The sequence below is a fragment of the Halichoeres trimaculatus genome, unplaced genomic scaffold (assembly GCF_033239565.1).
Source record: "Halichoeres trimaculatus isolate MK-OKI-2021-1 unplaced genomic scaffold, fHalTri1.1 fHalTri1_scaffold_4, whole genome shotgun sequence".
Classification (NCBI taxonomy): Eukaryota; Metazoa; Chordata; class Actinopteri; order Labriformes; family Labridae; genus Halichoeres; species Halichoeres trimaculatus.
In genome coordinates this window covers 31,545,325-31,568,109 of record NW_027437182.1, presented here as the reverse complement: position 1 = coordinate 31,568,109, position 22,785 = coordinate 31,545,325, and the positions used below count along the sequence as shown (strand labels likewise).

At 39.5% G+C, this 22,785-nt stretch overlaps 1 protein-coding gene across 16 annotated transcripts in view; it reads left to right on the top strand.

Moving 5' to 3' along the window:
- The window catches only part of kif1aa (kinesin family member 1Aa), a 76,317-nt gene that overhangs the window by 14,842 nt on the left and 38,690 nt on the right, over positions 1 to 22,785 (top strand). For 10 of the 16 annotated variants that reach the window (XM_074668054.1, XM_074668053.1, XM_074668052.1 and 7 more), the window contains exons 3-16: positions 7,928 to 8,001; positions 8,121 to 8,303; positions 8,402 to 8,467; positions 8,649 to 8,827; positions 10,586 to 10,697; positions 13,232 to 13,309; positions 13,427 to 13,492; positions 13,585 to 13,602; positions 13,699 to 13,777; positions 13,871 to 13,949; positions 14,215 to 14,357; positions 16,290 to 16,328; positions 20,229 to 20,431; positions 22,683 to 22,762. In XM_074668054.1, coding sequence (XP_074524155.1) covers positions 7,928 to 8,001; positions 8,121 to 8,303; positions 8,402 to 8,467; positions 8,649 to 8,827; positions 10,586 to 10,697; positions 13,232 to 13,309; positions 13,427 to 13,492; positions 13,585 to 13,602; positions 13,699 to 13,777; positions 13,871 to 13,949; positions 14,215 to 14,357; positions 16,290 to 16,328; positions 20,229 to 20,431; positions 22,683 to 22,762 — 1,399 coding nt within the window. The remainder of the gene's footprint in view (positions 1 to 7,927; positions 8,002 to 8,120; positions 8,304 to 8,401; positions 8,468 to 8,648; positions 8,828 to 10,585; positions 10,698 to 13,231; positions 13,310 to 13,426; positions 13,493 to 13,584; positions 13,603 to 13,698; positions 13,778 to 13,870; positions 13,950 to 14,214; positions 14,358 to 16,289; positions 16,329 to 20,228; positions 20,432 to 22,682; positions 22,763 to 22,785) is intronic. The other 6 variants (XM_074668059.1, XM_074668057.1, XM_074668050.1 and 3 more) reach the window with 2 other exon arrangements.

Sequence of the window (22,785 nt, the reverse complement as noted above, 5' to 3'; positions counted from 1 at the left end):
ACCAGGCTAAAAACATGTTTAGTAATGCTGTAAAGCTGGTGTTTTTTGGCTTGGTGAATATGTGAATTTGGGTGTTTCTGCAGCCAGCCTCAAGTGGACTCTTTGAGGAGTGCAGCTTTTACCACTTCACATGGGCTTTTTCTGGGCCTGAAGTTTCCGCTTGGATTCGGTGTTACGGGATATGATACCAGACGAGGCAGGACGAAATGAAACAAAACGAAATGATAAGAGACACAATGTGAAACAGTATGAAAGTTATGATTTAACATGATTTAATACAATATGATAAACTTTAATGTTCTCAAAGGTAAATTTGTCTCAGACTTAGTGCTGCGTCCATTAAGCTGCACACAGTCACATTATTAAAATCCAACAGTAAAACCTGACAATGGTTCATATAAAAGCTAAAATGAAAATGCAGGCTCTCTGAAATTTTAGAACCATTAAAAAAATGAATATGACTCATTTTTTCCAATCAGAGTTTCATTCAGGAATATAAAAACTCCAGTGAAATTTCACATCAGTGATTTTACAGAGCTTTTTACAAGAAGAAATTGAAATTTAAGAGGACATTTTAGTTAGCACTTCTGCGGAGACTTCTGGCCTGAATCTAACTCATTGAAAATATTAATGAAATTTCATTTTGCATCTTTTATTGGGCAACAATTCCTGACTACTCAGAAAAGAGCTCTCATGTCTTTTCAGTCACGTTTCCTGTGACTGTGGATGGTTTGTTCGGCAGATAAAATCAACGCTTTAGATGATGGCTTTTAAAAAGTAAAATTTCTCCTAATATACATGAGTGTTTCCAACATTCATTTCTCTTTTCTGAGGATGGGGTTTGTGTTGTTAAAAAAAGAGACGGGCCGTTAAGAGGAGCACTCTTGAGCTCTCTGTTAGAGGTCATCGTGTGCTCCAGGAGAGGTGGATGCTCGCTTTACTACTTGCCATCGGTGACGTGGTTCGACGGCACACAGGCAGAATTTTAATGTGCTGCTGTTGTACATGTGACGTTTCCCCTCCATGACTTGACTTCCAAATCCTGGCGTCATCTCTTGCTTCAGTGCTTGTAATTAGAAAGTGTTTCCATCATAAAATGAAGAGACAGGCAGTTAAGGTGATGAAAATGTGAGACGTGCTCTGAGTGATAATAAAGCTGCTAAAACCGGCCTCAGGTGGAGGTTACTCTCACACGCCAGCTGTGACCGCAGACGGCGGTACGGGGGCTGACAGCTCCGCCTCTCGTCTGAGTCCTCCTCTCGTATGAGCTGCCAATCTCTGCTACTCCAAGCTAATGACCTTATCTAAGAGCAGGATGCTTCTCTTTCCGATCCAGAGCTGTTGTGTGAGGGTGTTTGGGGGAGATGCATGAATCATATCAGGCATGAGTAAGCAGCAAAAGGATGTCATACTGCAGGGGCTCTGCTTTTGGTCAACAGTACGATCAGAGTCCCGTTTTCAAGGCTCTGTCAGCTGATCTGTGTGCCCTTTGTTGAGATTTGGTGTTTGATGGCTTTTGGACAGAAAATTTAGGGCTTTTTGGAGCTTGTGAAGCAATTTTTTCCAGCAGAAACCAATCTTCTTCTTTTTTTCCTCAAAGGTTCACTTTCAAATCTCCATGAATCATTGGGCTGTTAAAAATAGGTCACATAGCCTTTTTATATTTTTGCTTTTGCCAAATTCTTACTGAAACTTTGTGCGTTGAATTATGCTGAGGAAAAACTGTACATCTTTAGAGGTAGACTGTAAATAGAAGCTGTAAAAGCCTGTAATGTTTGATGTCTTTTATGTTTTGTGTCAGTTTATCTCTATGTGTACTTTGGTGCTGTTTGTTGATCACTGAGATTGTGTTTTTGGTACAATCTGCTCCAGACCAGCTGCCTCTAAATAGAAGAATTTAATTTTGACGTTTGATTCTGAATCAGAGTTTTGTTTGTTAATTTTAGTTTTCATGGACATTTGTTCCTGTTTTTACAGTTTTGTCAAACTACTGTCCAAAATAAGTCAAAGTCTTTTTTTAAAGACGCCCACATGTTAAAGTTTGACTAAGCACCAGCTGTCGGCCAGGCATTGAAAAAGTCAACTTCTATCTTTGGGTTTCTAATAATGTGACCACTATATCTAATTTTGAAGATATGTGAGATTTGAGGCAGCTCAACTTGCTGCCTCCTAGCTTGGAGTGAAAGTGTGTAGGAGACACACATTTCTTGATATACTGTATATTTCAAAAGATGCAACCGTAATGCATCTTTAATACTTCCTGTGCCGTCTAAAATGTGAGCTGCTTTCTACAAACCAACCAAAACACTTGTAAAAAAAAAAAAAAATTGCAGACAGCAGTTTCTGTTGTGTTACAGTGGTTTATGCAGATGGTGAGATTTTATCTCTTCTTCAAAACTTATTATGAAGTTTACTTTTAAGTATACACATTTTGCGCTGTTTTAATTGAAAAGACTTACATTCAAGAGAAGAGGTGGTGGTTTCAGAGGGTTGGTTTAAGTCTTATCAAAATGAGTCCAAACAGTGGGTCCAAATCAAGCAGCAAGCTCTGGCTGTAAAAACAGAAACCACACAGAAGTTCCTAAAAACTGGAGTTCTTCAAGATGCAGCTTAATGCTAGAAACCACATACACACCAATCCGAACAAAGGACTTTTACAGCATTAAAAACACATTTACAGCCTGGTTCAGAAAACCGCCTAGATCTCCAGTACCTCATTTCCTTTTTTTAATAACTCAGCAGTTTGAAAGATATTTAGATCATGATTTTACTGTTAGCTGTTAATGTGGAGGCTCAAAGCCCCATTCAATTCCAATATGGCCTCAGCCAACGTAAGGCCTCATAAAGAAACTAGCAGGTGACATCCATATTTTATACAAAGCATGGTCCAAAGCTCACGATAGTCCTCACTACTGTAGGCTGTGCACAAGTACCACAGGTGTTAGAGTGAAAATAACTGCTGTTACAAGAAAGAGCTACACATCTGCATATAAACTACACATTTCCCACCACAGTGTATATTATATATCATATTATTATGGAGTTTACAGTAACTGCTTTCCTGATATTTCTTTTACAAAACTGAACTTGGGGTGTCTGAATTGTTTCAGACAGGATCAGCCCTGATGACAATACAAATACTCAAGGAAATCCTGATCAATCACATGCTGAGCAACCTGAAACGGGTTGGTGGCAGCTCAGCTCGCAGCCTCTTCTGACCTCTTGTGGACAACAAACATGAACCTGAAAGAAACAAAAGTTTTTAACATGGTTGTACAATAACCAGGATCTTAGTTTTTAATCAGAGAGTTAAGAAGAGGATTGGACCTTTGAGGATAATTCAGCTGACGTTGAAACAGAAACTCTGAATCATCACTTGAGACTTGATTGGAACATTTACAGCAAATTATGTTCCTCTTGGGTTTCTGTGGATATAGTGATAAAGTTAAATAGTGCAGACAGTCCATGACGAAATGACAGTTCACTTTCAGTACTTTGAGCGGATGATGCTGTCTCAGTCTGACGTCATGACACATTACCGTAGAGAACCATTTGTGGCAGGAAACGATGCACAGAGGGGGAAATGAGCCACATGGAAACGTTTTTAGCTTATTAATAAAATTGATTCTGTAGAAACCAGAAGTATTTTAGAACAGACATACGGACAGGACACTCACCAGGATGAACTTGAAGCGTAGTACTGTGAGTTCACTGCATCATGTTTGGCCCTCCTCCAGAGAGCCTGTCGGTCATGAAGGCCTCATCTCTCTGTCATGATGAGCAAAAGGCCTGAAACCTGAGACCCATGTCAGCCACACTGGCCTATATCTCAGAACTGGAGACATAGTAACAGTGTGGAGAGGAAATAACTGTGTGTGAGTGTGCGTGAGTGTGTGTACGCTGACTGAGAAAGTACTTAGCTCTGGGCGCTTTCCCTCCTATCGACTGATCTGCATTAGAAGAGAAATGGTGTCTGGAGCTTTGTGAGCAGAGAGGAAGCTTTTTTTTTTCTATCGCCAGACCACAGCTGAGATATTGTTCCTGGGTGGGCTCGCTGACTGATTCTCTCTAGAAAAACACAGATTTTATAAACTGTGAGCCTAATGACGAATTCTTATTCTGCTTTTAAACACACACTTTACATTTTGATTTTAGCACATCAGGCCTGAATACAAACACAGTAGAATGAGACAGGCTTTGTTATTCTTTTCTACCAACAGTTTTGTGGATTTTAGTTTGTGTGACTTTGAGGTCATCTAGCATTTGGCACTCACTGCATTGTATTTACTTGGGTTATTGTTTATATTTATGTCTAACATACTGTGTTATATGAATATTTATGTGGCAGCCTTTGGTCTTAAACAAGTCTGCCCATGAAAAAATAAATCCTGAATCTTGAAGATCAAGTACCAAAATATAAAACTATAATTTTCAGGGGAATGGATGTGTTTGAGACCCTGATTTTATTTACATATTTTTAAGAACAGGCGCACATCCTGGATATAAAGCTACAACGTTAAAGTGCTTCACTGACAAAGTAAACATAAGTTTGGTACTGGAAATAAATAAAAGCTTTGTTCATTCTTTGTAAACATTCAAACAAGAGAATATCATAGATCTGCATGCTGCTGAAACATTTTAAAGTTGTTCAAGTTTCTTACATCACCGTACCATGGCAACAACAGCATTAAGCTTTTATTATTGGCTTTCATTTCAGTTTTTTCTTTTTTTTTTTACCCACAATTCAAATACAGTTCAGCGTTTTTCCCAGTTAGCTCAAATCATGTATTTGCTGTATACCCTGAGAACTTGGTAAACCTGTGATACACGACTACATCGCTAACCAGCATTTTTTTTTCCACCAATAGACTAAAGAAAGGGTCAAATTATTTCTAGTGTGCACTGTGCTGTAAAGAGAGATCACTAAAGCTCATTCAACTTTACCTGGATTGAAAATACACTCACTTCCAGCTGTGAGGACATTAGGGATGGGTACCTTTCACATTTGAAACGATACAATACCAATACGCGGTACCTGGCAATCGGTACCGGTACTCCACGGTGCCAGTTTCGGTACTTTTCTGCGTTTATGTGATAAAAGATACCAATTATTCAATAATCAAGTGTAAAAAAAAATTCAATTTAACATTTCTATTCTTCATTATATAACGTTGCATTGCTGTGTTCATGTCCAGCTTGGAAAATTTCCAACTCTTCCACTCCCTCACAGTCACAAGAATGCATTTAGGTACCTAAACATGGTACCTTTTGGTCTTACATGAATTGATACCTGGTATTTTTGCCACAATTCAGTTGGTACCTTTAAAAGTACCTAATTTGGTACCCATCCCTAGAGGACATTGTTTGAACCTCTCTTTAAGTGAGGTCACAAAGATCACCTGTAGTTACTGCTTATTGCCACAAGTGGCACCAACGAGAATGAAACACAGATCTTTGACAGCGTTACTTTGTTTGAAAGTTAGGCTTTTTTTGTAGTTGTTTCCTGCTTCTTTAGCAAACAAGTCCTCACAGTTGCTCCAACACACTGGTTTTTCTTATATTGTGGGTTGAGACCGTCTCTATGGATTTCCCCAAATATTGGCTGGAGGGGCAAAAAAGCCTTCCAAAATCAAAAACTACTCTGTTGCCTATAAAGTTGAAATATATTTCTTTCTACCTCTTCCCATGAAGTGATTATGATGATATCATTTAACCCCCAAAGATAAAGTTTATATCATTTTAAAACTGTTTTACTCAAATCTCTTCCAAACATATCACAGTTGAAGTTAAACCACAATGACCCTTAGCAAATCACAATCACTTCATGAGAAGAGGCAAAAATATTTTATTGCAACTTAATGGGCCACAGTGTGTTTCACAACTGCATTTTTATTCAGTATTGTAAAAATATAAACAAAAATAAGAGTTAAATTTTATGAAAGACCATGAAAACAGAAAATGTTTTCCACGTTTCTGTCGCCGTATGACAAAGTCAGGGTAACTTTCTGAAACACAGCAATAAGAGCATCAATCAATCATTGACTAAGGTCTTTTTTGTTAGATTTTGGATTGGCTTTTTGTTCCATTTCCACAGCAGTAAGTCACCAGTCCCTCATACCACTCCTTTGGGGGTCACAGGCTTAAAAGTTTAAGAAAGCCTGGTGTACGCAACATGAACAATGTGAAGAAAACTTTAACAAGAAAAATCGTCTTTTTTTTTTTCTACTCTCGTAAAGTAAACAGATACCTGGAGGTTTATTTGTAAAAGGCCTTGGTTATAAATCTGTTGGAGGTGAAATAAGGCTTCGTACTTTAATCTGAAGGTCTGAATGAGTCATCACTGAGTCACCCCTCAGGTGTAAATCCACCAGACCACATTATTATCATTCAGACTGGAGTCAGACTCTTTCTTGGCACAAATCACTAAACTAAGAACAGACAAAGACCAGAGATCCTGTCATTTCTCCTCTGATGGTCTGGAAAGAATTGAGTTTTGTGGGGAGAGAAGAGGAAGCTCTAAGAGCGGAAATCTGAGCCTGATGAAGAGCTCAGGGCTGACGGTTGATCACGCTGTTGTAAGATGAGCTGGGTCTGAAAAGCTGAGACTGAGCTGTTCTAAAATGGACTCTGGTAGATAAAGACACGGGGTAGTAAACAACGTGGCCTGAAGTATTATCTTATCTTTTAATTCAGCATCATGCTAAATTGAGAACAAAGGAAGTAAAAGCAGCAAAACTGAATCCTCTTTATTTCACAGTTTAGCTTTTGGTGTGGATGCCACTCGGAGCATCAACAAAAGAACTGTGGTGATGAGTTTGAATCTCATTTACCAATAAACATGATACTTCAAGGTAAATTATATGTTTGCTAACGTAACAAAGTTTGTCCACAGACTCATATTGAATGTTGTGTCAGAGAGCGTCTCTAAACTTTAGAGCTCTGTCCATGGTGCTGAAATATGAGCTGAAGTAGAAACAGAAAAACCGTTTCACTGTGGTCAAAGTTCTAATACATGCAAACATTAGATTTTGTGAATGTGGAGTCTTTGTTTTTCTGTCTTTAGTTTCAATTTACAGAACATGACTCAGGCTTTACTATGAATTGACAAAATCTCTGCTGTACATCTACTAAAACTTTAAAAATGACAGTTGCCATAAAGGGCTAGTTAGTTTTATAGTGTTTTGTAATGATGTATTGTAATGTAATGCTTCAGACTAGATATAAAAAGATGACAAGTCTGATAGCTTCCCAAAAGTGAAACCAAACATTTAGACTGGCTGGGGTACAGGTTGTATAGTCTGCCTCCTCCATGTTAACAGACAAGGATTAGAGTACAAAAAATTCAAATTATGGATTGAGAGAATTTTCTGGACCTTGTTTTCTGTTGTCATGGTTACTTACTATAATGCTTATTCATGTTATCTATTTATTTTTTCTCCTGAGAAGTCAATTAATAGATGCCACATTTGCCTGAATTTAAGAAAATAAGAAATTTTAAAAAAATAAATAAATGAAGTAGCACATGTGCTGATTAGGTGCCAACATGACCACCAGCTCAACATATCGATGTCAGCCATGGAAGTAGTTTGGCTTCTTTTTTTATTGCATGAGGTAGAAACAGGCCGTTCATCATTACACACTGTGAATCACAAATGTACGACAGTCTTTGCTTTTCCTTTAAGTGCACTCTGTTTCCCTTCTAAAAAGGCAAAATAAGAAACGTTTCCTGTCACAAATCATCTGTAGTTTAATATAGAGCATAAGTTTAAAGAGCCCAAACAGTAAACATGAGCACACATACAGAAGGGGAGTGGACTGAGGCCTTCCAGCTCTATTAGCACAACATGACACTCACTCAGCGCAGATACAGTTTCACGCGGCGGCTTTTACCCTCCCTCTGACCTGGGTTTCTTGTCCTGTCTTTCAGCCATCATCAACCCCAAGCAGGCCAAAGACAACAAGAGCTTCAACTTTGATTACTCCTACTGGTCCCACACCACGGTAACTCTCTCTGCACCCCTACACTGAAACCTAACTCAGAAAAATACACATTTACATGTTTCTGCTTGTTTTTTGGACTTTTAAAGATTACAGTTGCTGATTTTTGTCTCTGTCCACAGCCCGAGGATGTCAACTACGCCTCTCAAATGTTGGTGTACAAAGACATTGGGGAGGAGATGCTGCTGCACGCCTTTGAGGGCTACAACGTCTGCATATTTGCTTACGGTCAGACAGGTGCTGGAAAGTCCTACACCATGATGGGGAAACAGGACGTGAAGGATCAACAAGGAATCATCCCCTTGGTACAAACATGACAGTTCTGATTATTAACCTGTAAAGTATTTCTTGTTTCTGATGAATAAGATTTTTAAAAGTAACTTTCTTTTTTTTTTCTTTTTAGCTGTGTGAAGATCTTTTTACAAAAATCAGTGATAACACAGACAACAGCATGTCTTACTCTGTGGAGGTAAGCATCCTTTCCTGCTGACATCTGTCTGCTCCTAATGTTTTGTCTACAGCTGTTTTTATGTGAATATTTTAGAAAGGAAAAGTCATTCAACACAAATGCTGGTTAACAGAAAAGTCTTGGTACACATAAATCTGGGACCAGTTTTAAATGTCCACACCTTTATTTTTATTTTGTTCAGGTAAGCTACATGGAAATCTACTGTGAGCGTGTGCGGGACTTACTGAATCCTAAAAACAAAGGGAACCTACGTGTACGAGAGCATCCTCTAATGGGACCTTATGTGGAGGATCTGTCCAAGCTGGCTGTCACCTCCTATAACGACATCCAGGACCTGATGGACTCTGGAAACAAGGCCAGGTAGACCAGCTGCTAACTGCTTGGATAACCTCAACCTATTGAATGTATAAAACAAGATAATTGCTCTTTTTGTCTAAAACTGCACTGAATCGAGGAGAAATTAGTGGGCTGAATAATCTGGGCTGAACAGACAGAAAAATCAAAAGATGCATTTGATACAGAAATGTTCCACTTGAAACCAAAACATTAGGATGGATTTTAAACAGAATACAGTTTAAAAAAGGTCAGAAACATCAAATCATATGCTTCTTCTCTCATGTTAGCCAACTGGGCTACTGCATAGGTGAGTTGGGCATGAAGACATGGCTTTAGGCCAGGGGTGGCCGACCAGTCAGAGACCAAGAGCCACTGAAATTTCCATGATACAGCAAAGAGCCACATCACACATGTGGTCTTACAAATTCACTTCCTGTCACTCACACGAAATAAAATTCAATAAAATTTCTAATTTTCAAAGCGAGATTTATTGTGTTGGTAAGTGTGTTAAAATGGAGCCGTGTCCAAGACATATTGCTGTTTTTACTGCAGAAGAGACAAAGTTCCATCTATCTATCTATCTATCTATCTATCTATCTATCTATCTATCTATCTATCTATCTATCTATCTATCTATCTATCTATCTATCTATCTATCTATCTATCTATCTATCTATTTATCTATCTATCTATCTATCTATCTATCTATCTATCTATCTATCTATCTATCTATCTATCTATCTATCTATCTATCTATCTATGAGCACACGAGTGATTAAGAGGAGTACATATAGAGAAGAGAAACTGAAACTTAAGTATCAGTCTCATTGCCCAAGTATTGATCAATACTGATCCCAACATTGGCATCAATATATCAATATTTAAGATTGATCAGCACACCACTACTCATAACAATAGACATATAAATATTTTTTTTAATATGTGGATCGAAGAGCCGCACACTGAAAGGCAAAGAGCCACATGTGGCTCCGGAGCCGCAGGTTGGCCACCCCTGCTTTAGGCCTTTTATTATATCAGATTGAGTGTCCATGAGGGCCACATGTCAATATACTGGTGTTTGGAAGTTTTCTTTGTGAAAGCCACAAGCCAAAACACATTGGTCTAAAATGAAGTTGTTCTCCTTACTAATTAAGTGTTGCTGGAGTTTTGGGACTTTTTAGACTTCTTTTTCCTCTCCATGCACATTAAGAGAAGTTAATGAAATCCTCCTCTCTTAAAGTTCTTCACTTTGGTGAAGAAAACAAGATAATCCCTCCTAAAGATGTTCCTGAAAAAAACTTGAAGGAATAGCAATATAGCGTGATCCAACCACCATTTGATTGAATAACACGTCAAAACAGACACATAGAGGCTGCTTTGATCCTACAGGAAGGTCAGACCAGTTCAGTTTTTAGCTCTCGAGTTTTTCTTATTGAACAAATAAAGACCAGGATTCCTCAGTCCTGGTTTTTCATTGTCTGTATCATCCTTTTTCTTCTATAGGTCTCACTTATTCTGTTTGAATGTTTATGGAGATGTAACTGAATTACTCTACCCTGCTGGCAGTGTTAGTAGCTTCCTTCCAGATGAAAGTGACAAGCCGACCCCCTACAAGCAGCACACAGTCAATGCAGCAGAGGAATTGTTTTCGCCTCCGGGATTGGCAGGACTTCATGGCGCTCTGTCTCAATCCTCTTCATCCTCATCCTCTTTGCAAATATGCAGAGCAAACAGAAGACTTGGAGGAAGAACTAATGATGAATGTAATCTCTGTCTCTGCAGGACTGTGGCTGCCACCAACATGAATGAGACAAGCAGCCGCTCGCACGCCGTGTTCAACATCATATTCACGCAGAAACGCCACGATGCTGAGACTGATAACACCTCTGAGAAGGTAGAGTTTTGTCACATCCTCACTTAACTGATTTAACATCGAGCTGTTATCCTGCTCATCTGGGAGCCCACTGATCACACTGATTTCTCTCCGCTGGGAAATTGGAAATCAATGACTGTTTGAAGGTCACCGTGTGATGAAAAGGAAACCTTTCACTCCTTATAGATTACAGATTAATATTATGTAAAGCCATTAAGTGTTTTTACACCACAGTAACATCAGAAAAAAGGCACCAATGAAAAAAATTACTCTTTAAATTCCAAAGTCGTTTGTATAGAAATATACAGTGGATGTAACTGATCCAAGACAAGATTCATGTGACCATCAGTTTTAGATAAACTGTGTCCCTTTTATAAATGAAACAGTTTTTTAACAACACTGGTGAAAGTAAAACTGTTAGGATATATATTATGGTTTTACCTGACATTAAACTTCTCTGAAGAGTTTTGAGCTTGTTATTGTACCAAATTATAGTTTATGATGAAGCCTCTTTATGACCTATGACCCAACACAAGAGTTATACCAGTCATGTCTAAGGTCAAGCCCGGTGCCAATCGTGGCCTGAGGTCTGTTTTCATACGCCTTCCAGTTTTCATCTGACAATGTGTTAATTATGGCACACATGCTCTGAATTGTAGTTACATTCACATTTTTTGTAAAGGTCACAAACCAAACCAAAGTTTGTATAGTTAACATTTTACAAAACTACATGGTGACTGTGCATAGGCTACTCGTATAAAGCTAAAGATCTGTACATTCTGCAGAAACTCAACAAATTTTCCAATTTTAAATTGCGAGAGTTCAAAAAAACAAAAACTAGATCAAAAAGCTGCTTTTACTCAAAGCAGACCGGTTCGTTTCGCCTCGGTACGGCGCACATTTTGTGGCATTTCCACTGACTTATCCCGGGACAGATCCCCAAATAACAGGGACAAGCTGTCCCACTTTTTGGGACCCTTTCGTATGAGTGCCAGAACGATCTAATCTCGTAAGGTAGAGCTACAACACTGCAGACTGATGATTGGTCAAAAGAATCGTCACTTACCCCGACAGCAGCTGTATTTCTCCTGGCAGCACACAGACTTCTCTGAAACAAAACTTGATTGCACTTTATATGAAAGGGCTACATGCCAATCACAGAGAGGACAAAATGCTGCTTGTCTTCCATTTATGCTCTTTGTTTACTGTGTCGCGTTTTTCTTCTTCTTTGGTTTTATTAGCGGGGTAAACTGTGTCGCCCTGCTACGGCGTCACACTATCGTTTAACAGCTGCAGCTTTCAGCATCCGGCTTACACGCCGCCTACCACGAGAGGGCACAGTTTGCTGTGGTAACGCAAATGGGATCAGGCTTAACTGTACAAAACCATGCTAGACCGTACTGAACCGGGCTGCTCAGTGGAAACGCGGCTAAAGTTTGGAAACAGTGCAGAAAAGACAAAAAAATAATACATAAAAGTAGTTCAGGACGCAAGAAAAGAACCTTTTGAGGCTAAAAAAAGGAATGAAGAACACTCTTGACAAAACCCAGATCCTTATCCTGCAATAAAATCATCCTGACATATTTTCCCTTTATCGCCCCCTAATGGAGAACATGTTCCTTGGTCAGAAGCAGAGTTTCCTGATGTTTATGCAGAAAACTGACCACTGATCATCTGGTATCAAGAGACACCTGAGGGACAGGTGAGGTTTGGTGTCATCTGTGATGATGAAATACACACTGAGAGACTGATTTTTACATAAACATCAACTAGGCTTTCATAACATTCCCATTTTTACAGTTGATAAATATATCAGTTGGAGCTGCTTTCTCTTCAATCGAACTCTTTGAAGATAAAAAGGGACACCTTCAGAATGACTGTTTTACAGATCCATGGCATTGTATACAGGTAACATCTCTAAAGATGGGTTTAGAAAGGGGATAATCTTGGAGGGTTGTTGGGACAAATATTCTGTCCATCTCATTCATTCAGGCAAAACAGAGTAACAAAGTACCTGATGTACAAGGCATGTGCTATTGGTGAGGAGCACACCACATCACGTGACCTCAACTGGCGAGCCTTGCTTTTCTTTTATGACAGACTTTTAGTTTTTGTTCTAATAAAACTATCACTATAGCAACCACACTCATCTCTTCACAGGCCAACATTGCTTAAGGGCTTCCAATCATAACTGAACCGTAGCATGGTGCTGATTGGTCTGGTAATTCTCCATCAGGAAACAAGTGTTTCAGGTTAAGCCTTGCCAGATCGATCGGCCTTATCACAGACATGTAATCTGGGAAATCCATCTGCTTTCCAAGATCATTGATCAGCTAAAAACAAAACGACAACGGTAGCAAACAACTGATTATTCCTGTGTAGTTTTTCTGTAAAATTCCAAATAAGTGATATACATGATAGTAACAGCAGGACATAATCAGCAAAGAGATAACAGGTTATGCTCTGTTCAAAGGGTCTGCCAATAGTAATGGAAGACCACAGTGTCTCTAAGATGAAAACCTTAATTGATGTATGTCCCTCACGTTTTGTTGCAGGTTAGCAAAATAAGCTTGGTTGATTTGGCCGGCAGTGAGAGAGCAGATTCAACTGGAGCTAAAGGCACCAGGCTCAAGGTGAGACGTTCCTTTCAGCCACATTTTGTAAAATAAAACACAAACATAGATGGGATACTATCACTATTACACCAACAGATGATCACAGTCAAAATATCATTCTCTGCTCTGTCACAGGAAGGAGCAAACATCAATAAGTCGCTAACTACTCTGGGAAAAGTCATCTCTGCTCTGGCAGAAGTGGTATGTGGTGTTATTTGTTTGAGGTTTGTTGTAAGAAAAAGCAAATTTCATTTGGGTTCAATAAGCTGATCATTATTTCTCCTTTGTTTTAGGACTCTGGGTCAAATAAGGTTTGTGTTGTTGTTCATTCACTCATTTGTTGTTTTCATTACCTGTATGCTAATGAATAAATCTCCTTTTAATGATGTATTTGTTTTGGTACGCAGAATAAAAAGAAGAAGAAGGTGGAGAGCTTCATCCCTTACAGAGATTCAGTTTTGACCTGGCTGCTCAGAGAAAATCTGGGTGTGTGTCCTGAATCTATTTGTCTAACAAGCTTTAAACCTTCTCTTCGTGACAAACTGAAATCTGAATGTGTTTCCTTCTTCGTTTCGTCAGGAGGTAACTCTCGCACTGCGATGGTTGCTGCACTCAGTCCAGCAGACATCAACTATGATGAGACTCTCAGCACACTCAGGTAGGGAGTGTTAAACATATTTTTTGATGCGTCTTTTCCTCCCACACAGCTGCTGAATGTGTCTCTGAAGGACACTAATGAGACAAAGTGTTGCGTAATACCCTCCGTCTCCCTCAGGGACCTGCATCAGTTTCACACTTCAAACAGCCTCCATGAGCTGCAGTGAGGCTGCAGAGTCCTGTGGATGTGTGAACGTGTTTGCCTTTCAGTCGTCCTCCTCTTACCTGTGTTAGCGAGCTAAACGATGCCTCCTTTACGCTCACAGGTACGCAGACAGAGCCAAACAGATCCGCTGTAACGCCGTGATCAATGAGGATCCCAACAACCGATTAGTGCGAGAGCTGAAGGAGGAGGTGTCCCGCCTGAAAGACCTCCTCTACGCCCAGGGCCTGGGTGACATCATTGAGAGTAAGGGGTCGTTTATTGGATTTATGTGACCATTAGTGCCATCTCCAGACTTAATTTATAACTTTGTAATGGCTCCTTTTTGAGCGTGCACACTTTTCTCAATGACACATAGTCAGCCCACACAGCTCCCCTCACAGGCACGGCACTCCAGCTCTCCTCCGAGCTCACAGACCTGTGTGTGTGTGTGCTGATGTGTGTTTAGACAAAACACAAAGCAAATAAAGACCCAGCCCAGAAAAATCAATTCAGAGACCTGGAGATAAAGAGATAGCGATTTTTCTCAGACTGCAGTGAGACCAGGACTGACAGACTGAAGCTCACTCCCCTGAATCCTGCAGAGCTGGAGGTAGAGAGGTTTTCAGCTTCAGATCATGATGCTCACATGACAAACCAGCTAAAATAAGATCACCGAGCTCAAGGTCAATTCATCACAATCTGTGTTTACATGACATTTAGGTTGAAGGAAGAGGGTTTCTACGATCTTTAAAGGCTCTATGAGGAGTTTTAACTGATTTTAAAAGTTCTCAGTCTTATATAGATGTCTTATCATGACAGATAAAATATTGAAAAATTATCCGTCCAGATATTTTAATCTTTGACTGGTTTTAACTCTTTGCTCTTCTTTCCTTCCTTTCAAACTCTTTTTTCTTTTATCTTTTGTTTCTTCCTTTTTGGTCTTTCTTCTTGGTCTTCCCTCATCCTTTCTTCCTTCCTTCCTTCCTTCCTTCTTTCCTTCCCTCTGCCTTGGCTTTTTCTCTTTCCTCTCTTCCTACTTTCTCTCCTTTCTTTCCTGTCTTCCTTCTTGGTCTTCTCTCCGTCTTCCTTCCTTCCTTCCTTCCTTCCTTCCTTCCTTCCATTAGTCCTTCCTTCCTTCCCTCCTTCTCTCCCTCCTTCCTTCCTTCCTTCCATTATTCCTTCCTTCCTTCCTTCCTTCCTTCCTTCCTTTCTTTCTTCCTACCTCCCTCCTTCCTTCCTTTCTCCCTACCTTCCTCCCTCCCTCCTTCTTTCCTTCCATTATTTCTTCCTTCCTTCCATTATTCCTTCCTTCCCTCCCTTCTTCCTTCCATCATTCCTTCCCTCCTACATCTCTTCCTTCCTTCTCTTTTGGCTTTGTCTATTTCCTTTCTTCCTTCTTATTCTTTTATTTTTCTTTCCTTCCAGCCTTTCTTCTTCCTCTCCATTCTTCCTTCTTGGTATTCTCTGTGTCTTTCCTTACCTCCTTCATTTGTACTTCATTTTTTCTTCCTTTTTTCATTTCTTTCTTCATTTTTGCTCTTCCCTGTTTCTATCATTTTTTATCTTTTCTCCTTCTTGTTTTTCCTTTTTCCTCTCCTTAAATCCTTTCTCCTTTCTTGTTTTTCCTTCTTCCTCTCCTTTTTCCTTTTGCTCATGTTGCTGTTCATATTTTCTTTCTTCTTCTTGTTTTTTTTGTCATCCTCTTTGTTTTTCTTTCCTTCTTTATTTGCTTCTTTCTTCCTTCTTTTCTTCCTTTTTTATATAAAATCTGAGGGTTGTGAGCATTTAGTGACAAAGTTTGTAATTTGAGGACATCATGAAGTGAATTTATTGGTTTAAGATCCAGTTAAAGGGAGGAGGTGTCCTGTGATCAGAATTACTTTTTCTAAATTCATCTATAAGAGAATAACCGATCTTTGACACTCAAAGTGAAAAATCATCATTCAGTTATTTTCATGTTGAAGTATCTACAGACGCTTTCAGACAGGATGTTGTCTTTTTTTCATAAATGTTTCAAACTTTCTGTGACCCAGAGATCATGGAGGTTGTCTGATGCTAACGTGTGCAGCTCTTCTGTTCAGGTTTCGACATAAAGAAAATATTTAAATCTGTGATTCTTTTTCTCTTTTATCTGAAGCTGTTTTCTTGCCTCTCTCTTCTTCTCTCTAACTCTCCCTCTGTCCTCTCTCCTCCCAGCATATCGAGCGACTGGTGCTGAGATCGAGGGTTTGAAATGTGTGTTTTCTGGCTCTCGCTTTTGCTCTTGTGGCAGCAGCTTAGCATCAGCCGTGCTCAGTGTGACAGTCAAAAGTAGCTTTTCTCTGTTTGTTTTTTTTTCTTTCTCTGCAGCATCAACATGTCTTAGAGAAGATATCAAAATGTTTTTGACACTTTGCACTAGAACAAGAGTTCATACCTGCCAACATGGGGTGTTTTGGCTGAGAGCAGCGACAGGAAGCTAAATTAAAAAGTAAACTTGTGACTCATTGAGCAGGGCACAGAAAAACTCCTACAGATTTGAGAAAGTAATTTCCTCTATCCTGTTGGAAACTGTTTGGTCCAGCTTTGCTTGAATTTGCATGTGTTTTCAGAGTGTGTGGTCGTATTTAGTCTTTTTAAGTGGTCAGGAAACACTACATATCCCAAAAGGCTTTCATCCAGGGGACTGAGTTTCACTGAGAGGAAAGAGCAGGACTCTGAGGACTTTGAATATGACCTCTGTATATAGGACAAGGGATTTTACTCATCAGCCAAACCAGCGCCCCCAGCTGGTAATGGCAAAGACAAAGCTGTCGATAACAGCTTAGTTGGAAGGTTTTCAAGGAGTTAATGTTGAGATGTTGTAAATCAGTGTGTAGTCACTTTGTCGTCTGTCGTCTGTGCTGTAGAGATCTAAGTGTGGCTTTGTACAGCAGCTGTGAAACAAGAGCAGCACTGAGCAGTACAACAGAAAATGTTATACAGAATAATAAAACATGCTATGAAAGTGTACTTCCACCATTCCCCTGGCAGCGTCTGTCCCCTCCTGTTGGTTTCCATAATAGAAAAACATAAGTGACAATGCAGCCTTCTGTCAAACTGAGAGAATAGTCGCTTACATAATATTGGATTCATATAACTTTTACAGTATTTCTACGACACATGGTTTTATTAGCTGCACTGTGAAGTCAATATTATGTGATCCATCTTGGCAGGGAACAGCCTGTCCAGATGGATGGGTGTGATACACTTTCCCAATTTATTGCTCTGTGTTGCCATAGCAGCAGCTGCAGGGTTGGTATTTTTCATTTGGTTGAAGCTACGAAAGCCTCGGCACGGCCGAGATAAAACACTCAGCAGACGACGGGGAGGTAAAATCAGGTTACGCTAGGATACTTTATTTGTACCTGTGAGGAGATTGGTTTTACCGTGAGGGAGTGAGTCTCTGACAAAAACAATCGACCACAGAAGATGGACTCAGTAAACATTACAGACACAGTGAGGGCAGCAGTCAGGGCTGAAACACTTATTCAAAATGAGGAAAGCAGAGCAGAGACAAAGCTTTATTGAAACAAGATAAAATACGCAATCAGTACGAACGAGAGCAACAAAACAAGATGAAATCTACAGGTATTTATAAATAATTCACACATATTACTGCTGGAACAAAAATAATTCAGTGTACAGAAACTGCAGCTCATTTTTTTCCAGGGTTTGAGTCACATTTTTAAGTGAAATGAAGCCACCCAGGGGTGTGTCCAGACTGGTTGACCCACTGACTCATACAAGGGTGGCATTAAGAATGCACACACACACACCCATGAATGAACAACGTTTATTTTCCTGTTTCTATCACATATCTGCAAGATTCATGCAGATGTGGCAACAAATGAGTCCTCTAAGCATTATTCTTGGAAACTCCAAAAGATGTTAATCCAAAATCAATTTTTATGACACTTAAAATGCTTGAAATTACACTTATCATTGATTTTCTGGTGCTAAAGTGAACGCTGAGCTCTCTTAACAGCCCCAGGGCTCTGAGAGAATGTCGTCCTCGGGTCACGACACTAATTGAACAGATCTCCAGTTCTTTGGTTGAACACCTCCCAAAAATCACACGAAGAGGATCTGTTTCCCAGTTCAGCATTATTTCAAGTCATACTGAAGGTTTACAGCACTGGTCCCAAAAGAATGAGCTCTGATATCCAGGAACAATAAACTTTAAAAAACAGTCAGTAGCTACAGAGAGTTAGTGGCCATCATTATTAGAAACAATGCTGTCTTAACTCACAGCTCCTGTCTTATTTCAGAGAAATGTACTATTCCGGGGTGACTGGGTGTTGTATCAGAGCATGTAGCTAGTGAGACTTGGTGAAAGTTCACACAGGGTCAAAGAGGTCTGACAGAAACAAGTTGGAGACAGGAGTGATCTGTTTATCTGACAGATAAATGTACATCAACCCTGAGATTGTACAAGAACGCTGCATGAGCCTAGATAAAATACTAAGCTAAAGCATCCATGATAAAAATAAAAAATAGCCCATAAAAAGATAGTAATGAAAACAGTGTAACACAAAAGATTCTCCAGATTTCAAGAGGGGCTGAAGCCACCCCTTGTAGATCTTCTGGATACACTCCTGTTACAGCCCAGAGTGCAGGAATTCTGGGTAAAAATGTGACCTTATTTCAGCACCTTTCAGGTTTCCTTTCTTTATGGACAGATTTTTCAAACCATGACACCAAGTTGATTATTCTGACATTTAAATTCATATTTATCACAGCACGGAACTGCCCGATGAGAAACTTGCTCTCTCAGAATCACAAATACTTTATTAATCCCAGGGGGAACCTCAATGTTTCCACTGCCCGTCACACAAATACAGCAGTAGGTAAAAAAATAAAAACAGAATAGGGATGCTGAAGTGAGTAACGAGTACCAAACAAGACAGGCAATATTTACATAAAAGCTGGACATACACTGTTTTTTTTTTAAAAGGGACATTGCTAATTTAAGAGAAGCACTCAGAGTGCCAAATATCTCACCCACCATGTTGTCAAACAAATAGTCTTTTCCACTGAGCTGGTCCTGTTAGACCTCAAAGGAAACCAGAAACCAACAGACGATCATAAACATCAGAAAATAATTTAAAATGGAGAAAATGACAAGTCTGCTGAGCTTACAGCACTGAGGAGGGCAGGAAACAAAGTGAAGGAGGGAGTAAGAGTAAACGACAGCTAACGACACAGGTCACCTAAGAACCTGATGATGCAAGTTTGAGGAGAGGCGCTGTGATTGGCTCGTTTTGTGCAGATTGACTCTGATTGGTCTTTTGATTAAGACTAAGACAAATAATATGTTTTTAATAGAAAGGAGCAGGCGCTCACAGACAGATCAGGATGTGTGTGCGTCAGACCATATATATATATATATATATATATATATATATATATATATATATATATATATATATATATATATATATATATATAGGCCTATATCTTGAGTGACATGCAGTGATCAAAATTCTACATTCCTGATTAAACCATGTTGCCTTCTGCAGCTTAAATTCGTCTCTCTGCTTCATGATTTCCTTTTTAATTGAGTTCTGGTTTCTTAATGTTCTCAGCAGGAAATCTGACCTGATTAGGATGAGTCATTATGGGTGTACAAATCCTCCCCCAGCTCCTGTATTTGACTTTAGAAGAACGAAACAGAATTGGATTACTGTGTTCAATTCAAAGTGAGAGTTTGACGTCTCTTTCAGTTCAGAGTAGGATCATTTTGATATGAAAGTTTTACGTTCTTCTCTTTTTGAATGTTCCTGCCTTTGACGCTCTGCTTTAAGTATTTGTATGAGAGCTGCATTTTCTTTGGTCATGGCTCGATGGTTTTATTGTTGCATCTTTTGAGTTTCTGCGCGTGGCTTTGCTCTGGCTTGCGAAGCAGCAAATTTCTCTTTGTGACTTATGTGGGAGTTGTTTCAGGCCACATATCCTCTTTCTTATTCTTTTCTACTCTCCCTTTCTCTTCTCTTCCCTATCGGTTCGCATTTCTCCTTTTTGTTTGTTCCTTCTTATCGATTTCCCCGACCCCTCTTCCTGTACACACACACGCACACACATCCTGTGCTCCCTCCCTCCCGCCCTGTCCGACAGACCTATCCGATTACGAGAACAATAACAATAAAGGCCAAGCAGTGAATCAAAGGGGTGATCTCTCCACAGTGACCAATGCCATGACGGGGATGAGTCCCTCTCCGTCTCTCTCAGCCCTGTCCAGCCGAGCCGGATCCATCGCCAGCCTGCACGACCGCATCATGTTCAGCCCGGGCAGCGAGGAGGCCATCGAGAGGCTGAAGGTGAACGCTGGATGACATTACTGTGCATGTTGTCAAATCACATTCAGTTTTTTGCCAGTAATCTTCTGCTCCATTTATCCGAAGCCTGGGGTTGTATTCAGTTTGTTTGCTGCCTCATGAAAATACAAACAGTGTCATTTGTCTGTTTGTCAATATTATCTGACTTCTACAGACTCAGACATTTTTCTCCACTGAAGTTTTTGACTTGAAAATTAATTGCAGGGAGAAAACATAAAGTTTGGGGAAACAAAAGCAGCAGTCCTGCGGTAATGTTTTTTATTGTCGTTATCCTAAAGATTAATTTCTCACACAAGGTTTGATTTTACAACACAGGCACACTGCAGAGAACGAAAAACCTCCTACAAACTGTGTCGGTATCTCATCATAGGGTTTATAAAAGAAGATAAGAAACACCTTATTCATCCTTGTAGGGGAAAGTCAGTTTTTCCACTCTTGATTTTAGATCATGCTACACGCATGCACAAACAGGACTTTATGTACATGCATGAATAGAGAGTGCAGAGTCTCACCTCTCAAACTTCCAGACCAATTCCTAAACTTGGGGCTTGAACCCTCAGGTTTCCACTTTGTCAGTCCCAATGGACTGATCTGTTGTCGCCACAGTTGGTGCTTTCTGAGTGTTTTTGTCCCAGGTCTCTCCGGGAGCATCTGGAACTTTTTTATTCCAAAGACTGTTTTCAAGAAATTACCGGTCAATGTTTTTCCTCTGCTTGAAGTTTGGACGCATCAGTCAGCTGATAAGGTTGCATTTATCCAATTACTGATGGCTGCATAAGGGCCTGTGTCCACTGACAGCTTTATTTGTGCTACTTTGTCATACTTTCTGTCCTAAATCTTGCTTGTTGATGCCACTTCTCTATCACTGACCATCTCAAATCAAGAATGAGCTGGACTTAAATCATCTTTGTCAACAACAACAGCAGCAGCAAAGGACCAAGTTGCTAATGTTCGACATTATTTTTTTCAAAATGCTTTTATTTTTTAACTTGTAAAATTTAATTTCATAAAATTAATTTCAGTGACTTACAATCACTAATGATGTGAACAACTTTTCTAACGTAGTGAGAGTAAAGGTCTTGTGTTTTTTTCATCTGAAACTTAAGCACATTTAAAATAAATTTGATCCCATGTTATGTCAGTCATGCTTGCACACTCAATCCGAAACTTTCATCCGTCATTTTTTTTTTAAATTTATAACAGGTTCATTTTTTTGCATTTTTTTGCATCTGCACCGCTCATTTCCTGGGTAGTTTGACTGTTCAGAGACGCCATAGGCTACTTGCAACATCAGATTTTCACATTTTCTGGCATTTTTTCTAAACATTTTGGGCGATGACGGTGTTTGTGTGCCTGTGTGTGTGCATGCCGCACCACTGACAGCTGCTGCTCAGGATCAGCTGCTTGATGATTACTTTTTTATCTTTGTTTAAATGATGTAGACTTGTGTACATGTGTGTGTGACAGTGTGTCTGTGTGCCTGTGTCTGTTTGTGCCACTGTGCATACCTCAAACATACTGACAGCTGCTGCTCAGGATCAGTTGCTTGATTATTCCATTTTTCTCCCACTGCAAATTTTCACAAATAATACAAAATAAACGCATTGGAGTCTCCGTGCATGATGTTTTTTGTCAGATTACGGATCCAAAAAACGTATCTGAAAAAAACGGACTCAGTGTGCAAAGACCTTAAGAGCTGTTGAAAAGTGCTGCTACAGGTTGAGGTTTAGGATGCTGACAGTGGACACAGGCCTTTACTTAAGTGTTTAAAATCATCATCACATCACTTGCGGTCATGTTTTTAAAACTTTTACTGCTTCTTGTGAGCAATATAATCCATCCTGTTGTGGGATAACTGATGTATGATTTGAAATTAAAAACGATAACTTATTGAAATAAAGCACTTACAGTAGGTATCACTGGACTCCAGCATTATGACTGGATCATATCTTCGTGTTAAGATTTTTACTCTATCAGACCTGCTTTTAATGGAAATGCTCCGGAGGTTAAATTCAAGTGTTTTTGGAGTAAATAGAGCTCCATGGTACACAGGAAAGAGACGCAGCGCTTTTAGCTGCTACTGAAATAAAATAACTGTTCATAAAACTAGATTAAATCATGGTTGGTCTTTTCAGGAGATTTTTTTTTTCACAAATAAATACGCAGCATCATCTCTAAACCTGTCCTTGAAACGCATGTTGAAATTAATCACTGCCATCTTTTGTAATTACAGGAAACTGAGAAAATCATTGCTGAGCTCAATGAGACCTGGGAGGAGAAACTTCGCCGAACAGAAGCCATTAGAATGGAAAGGTGAGACATAAACTGCTCCTAAT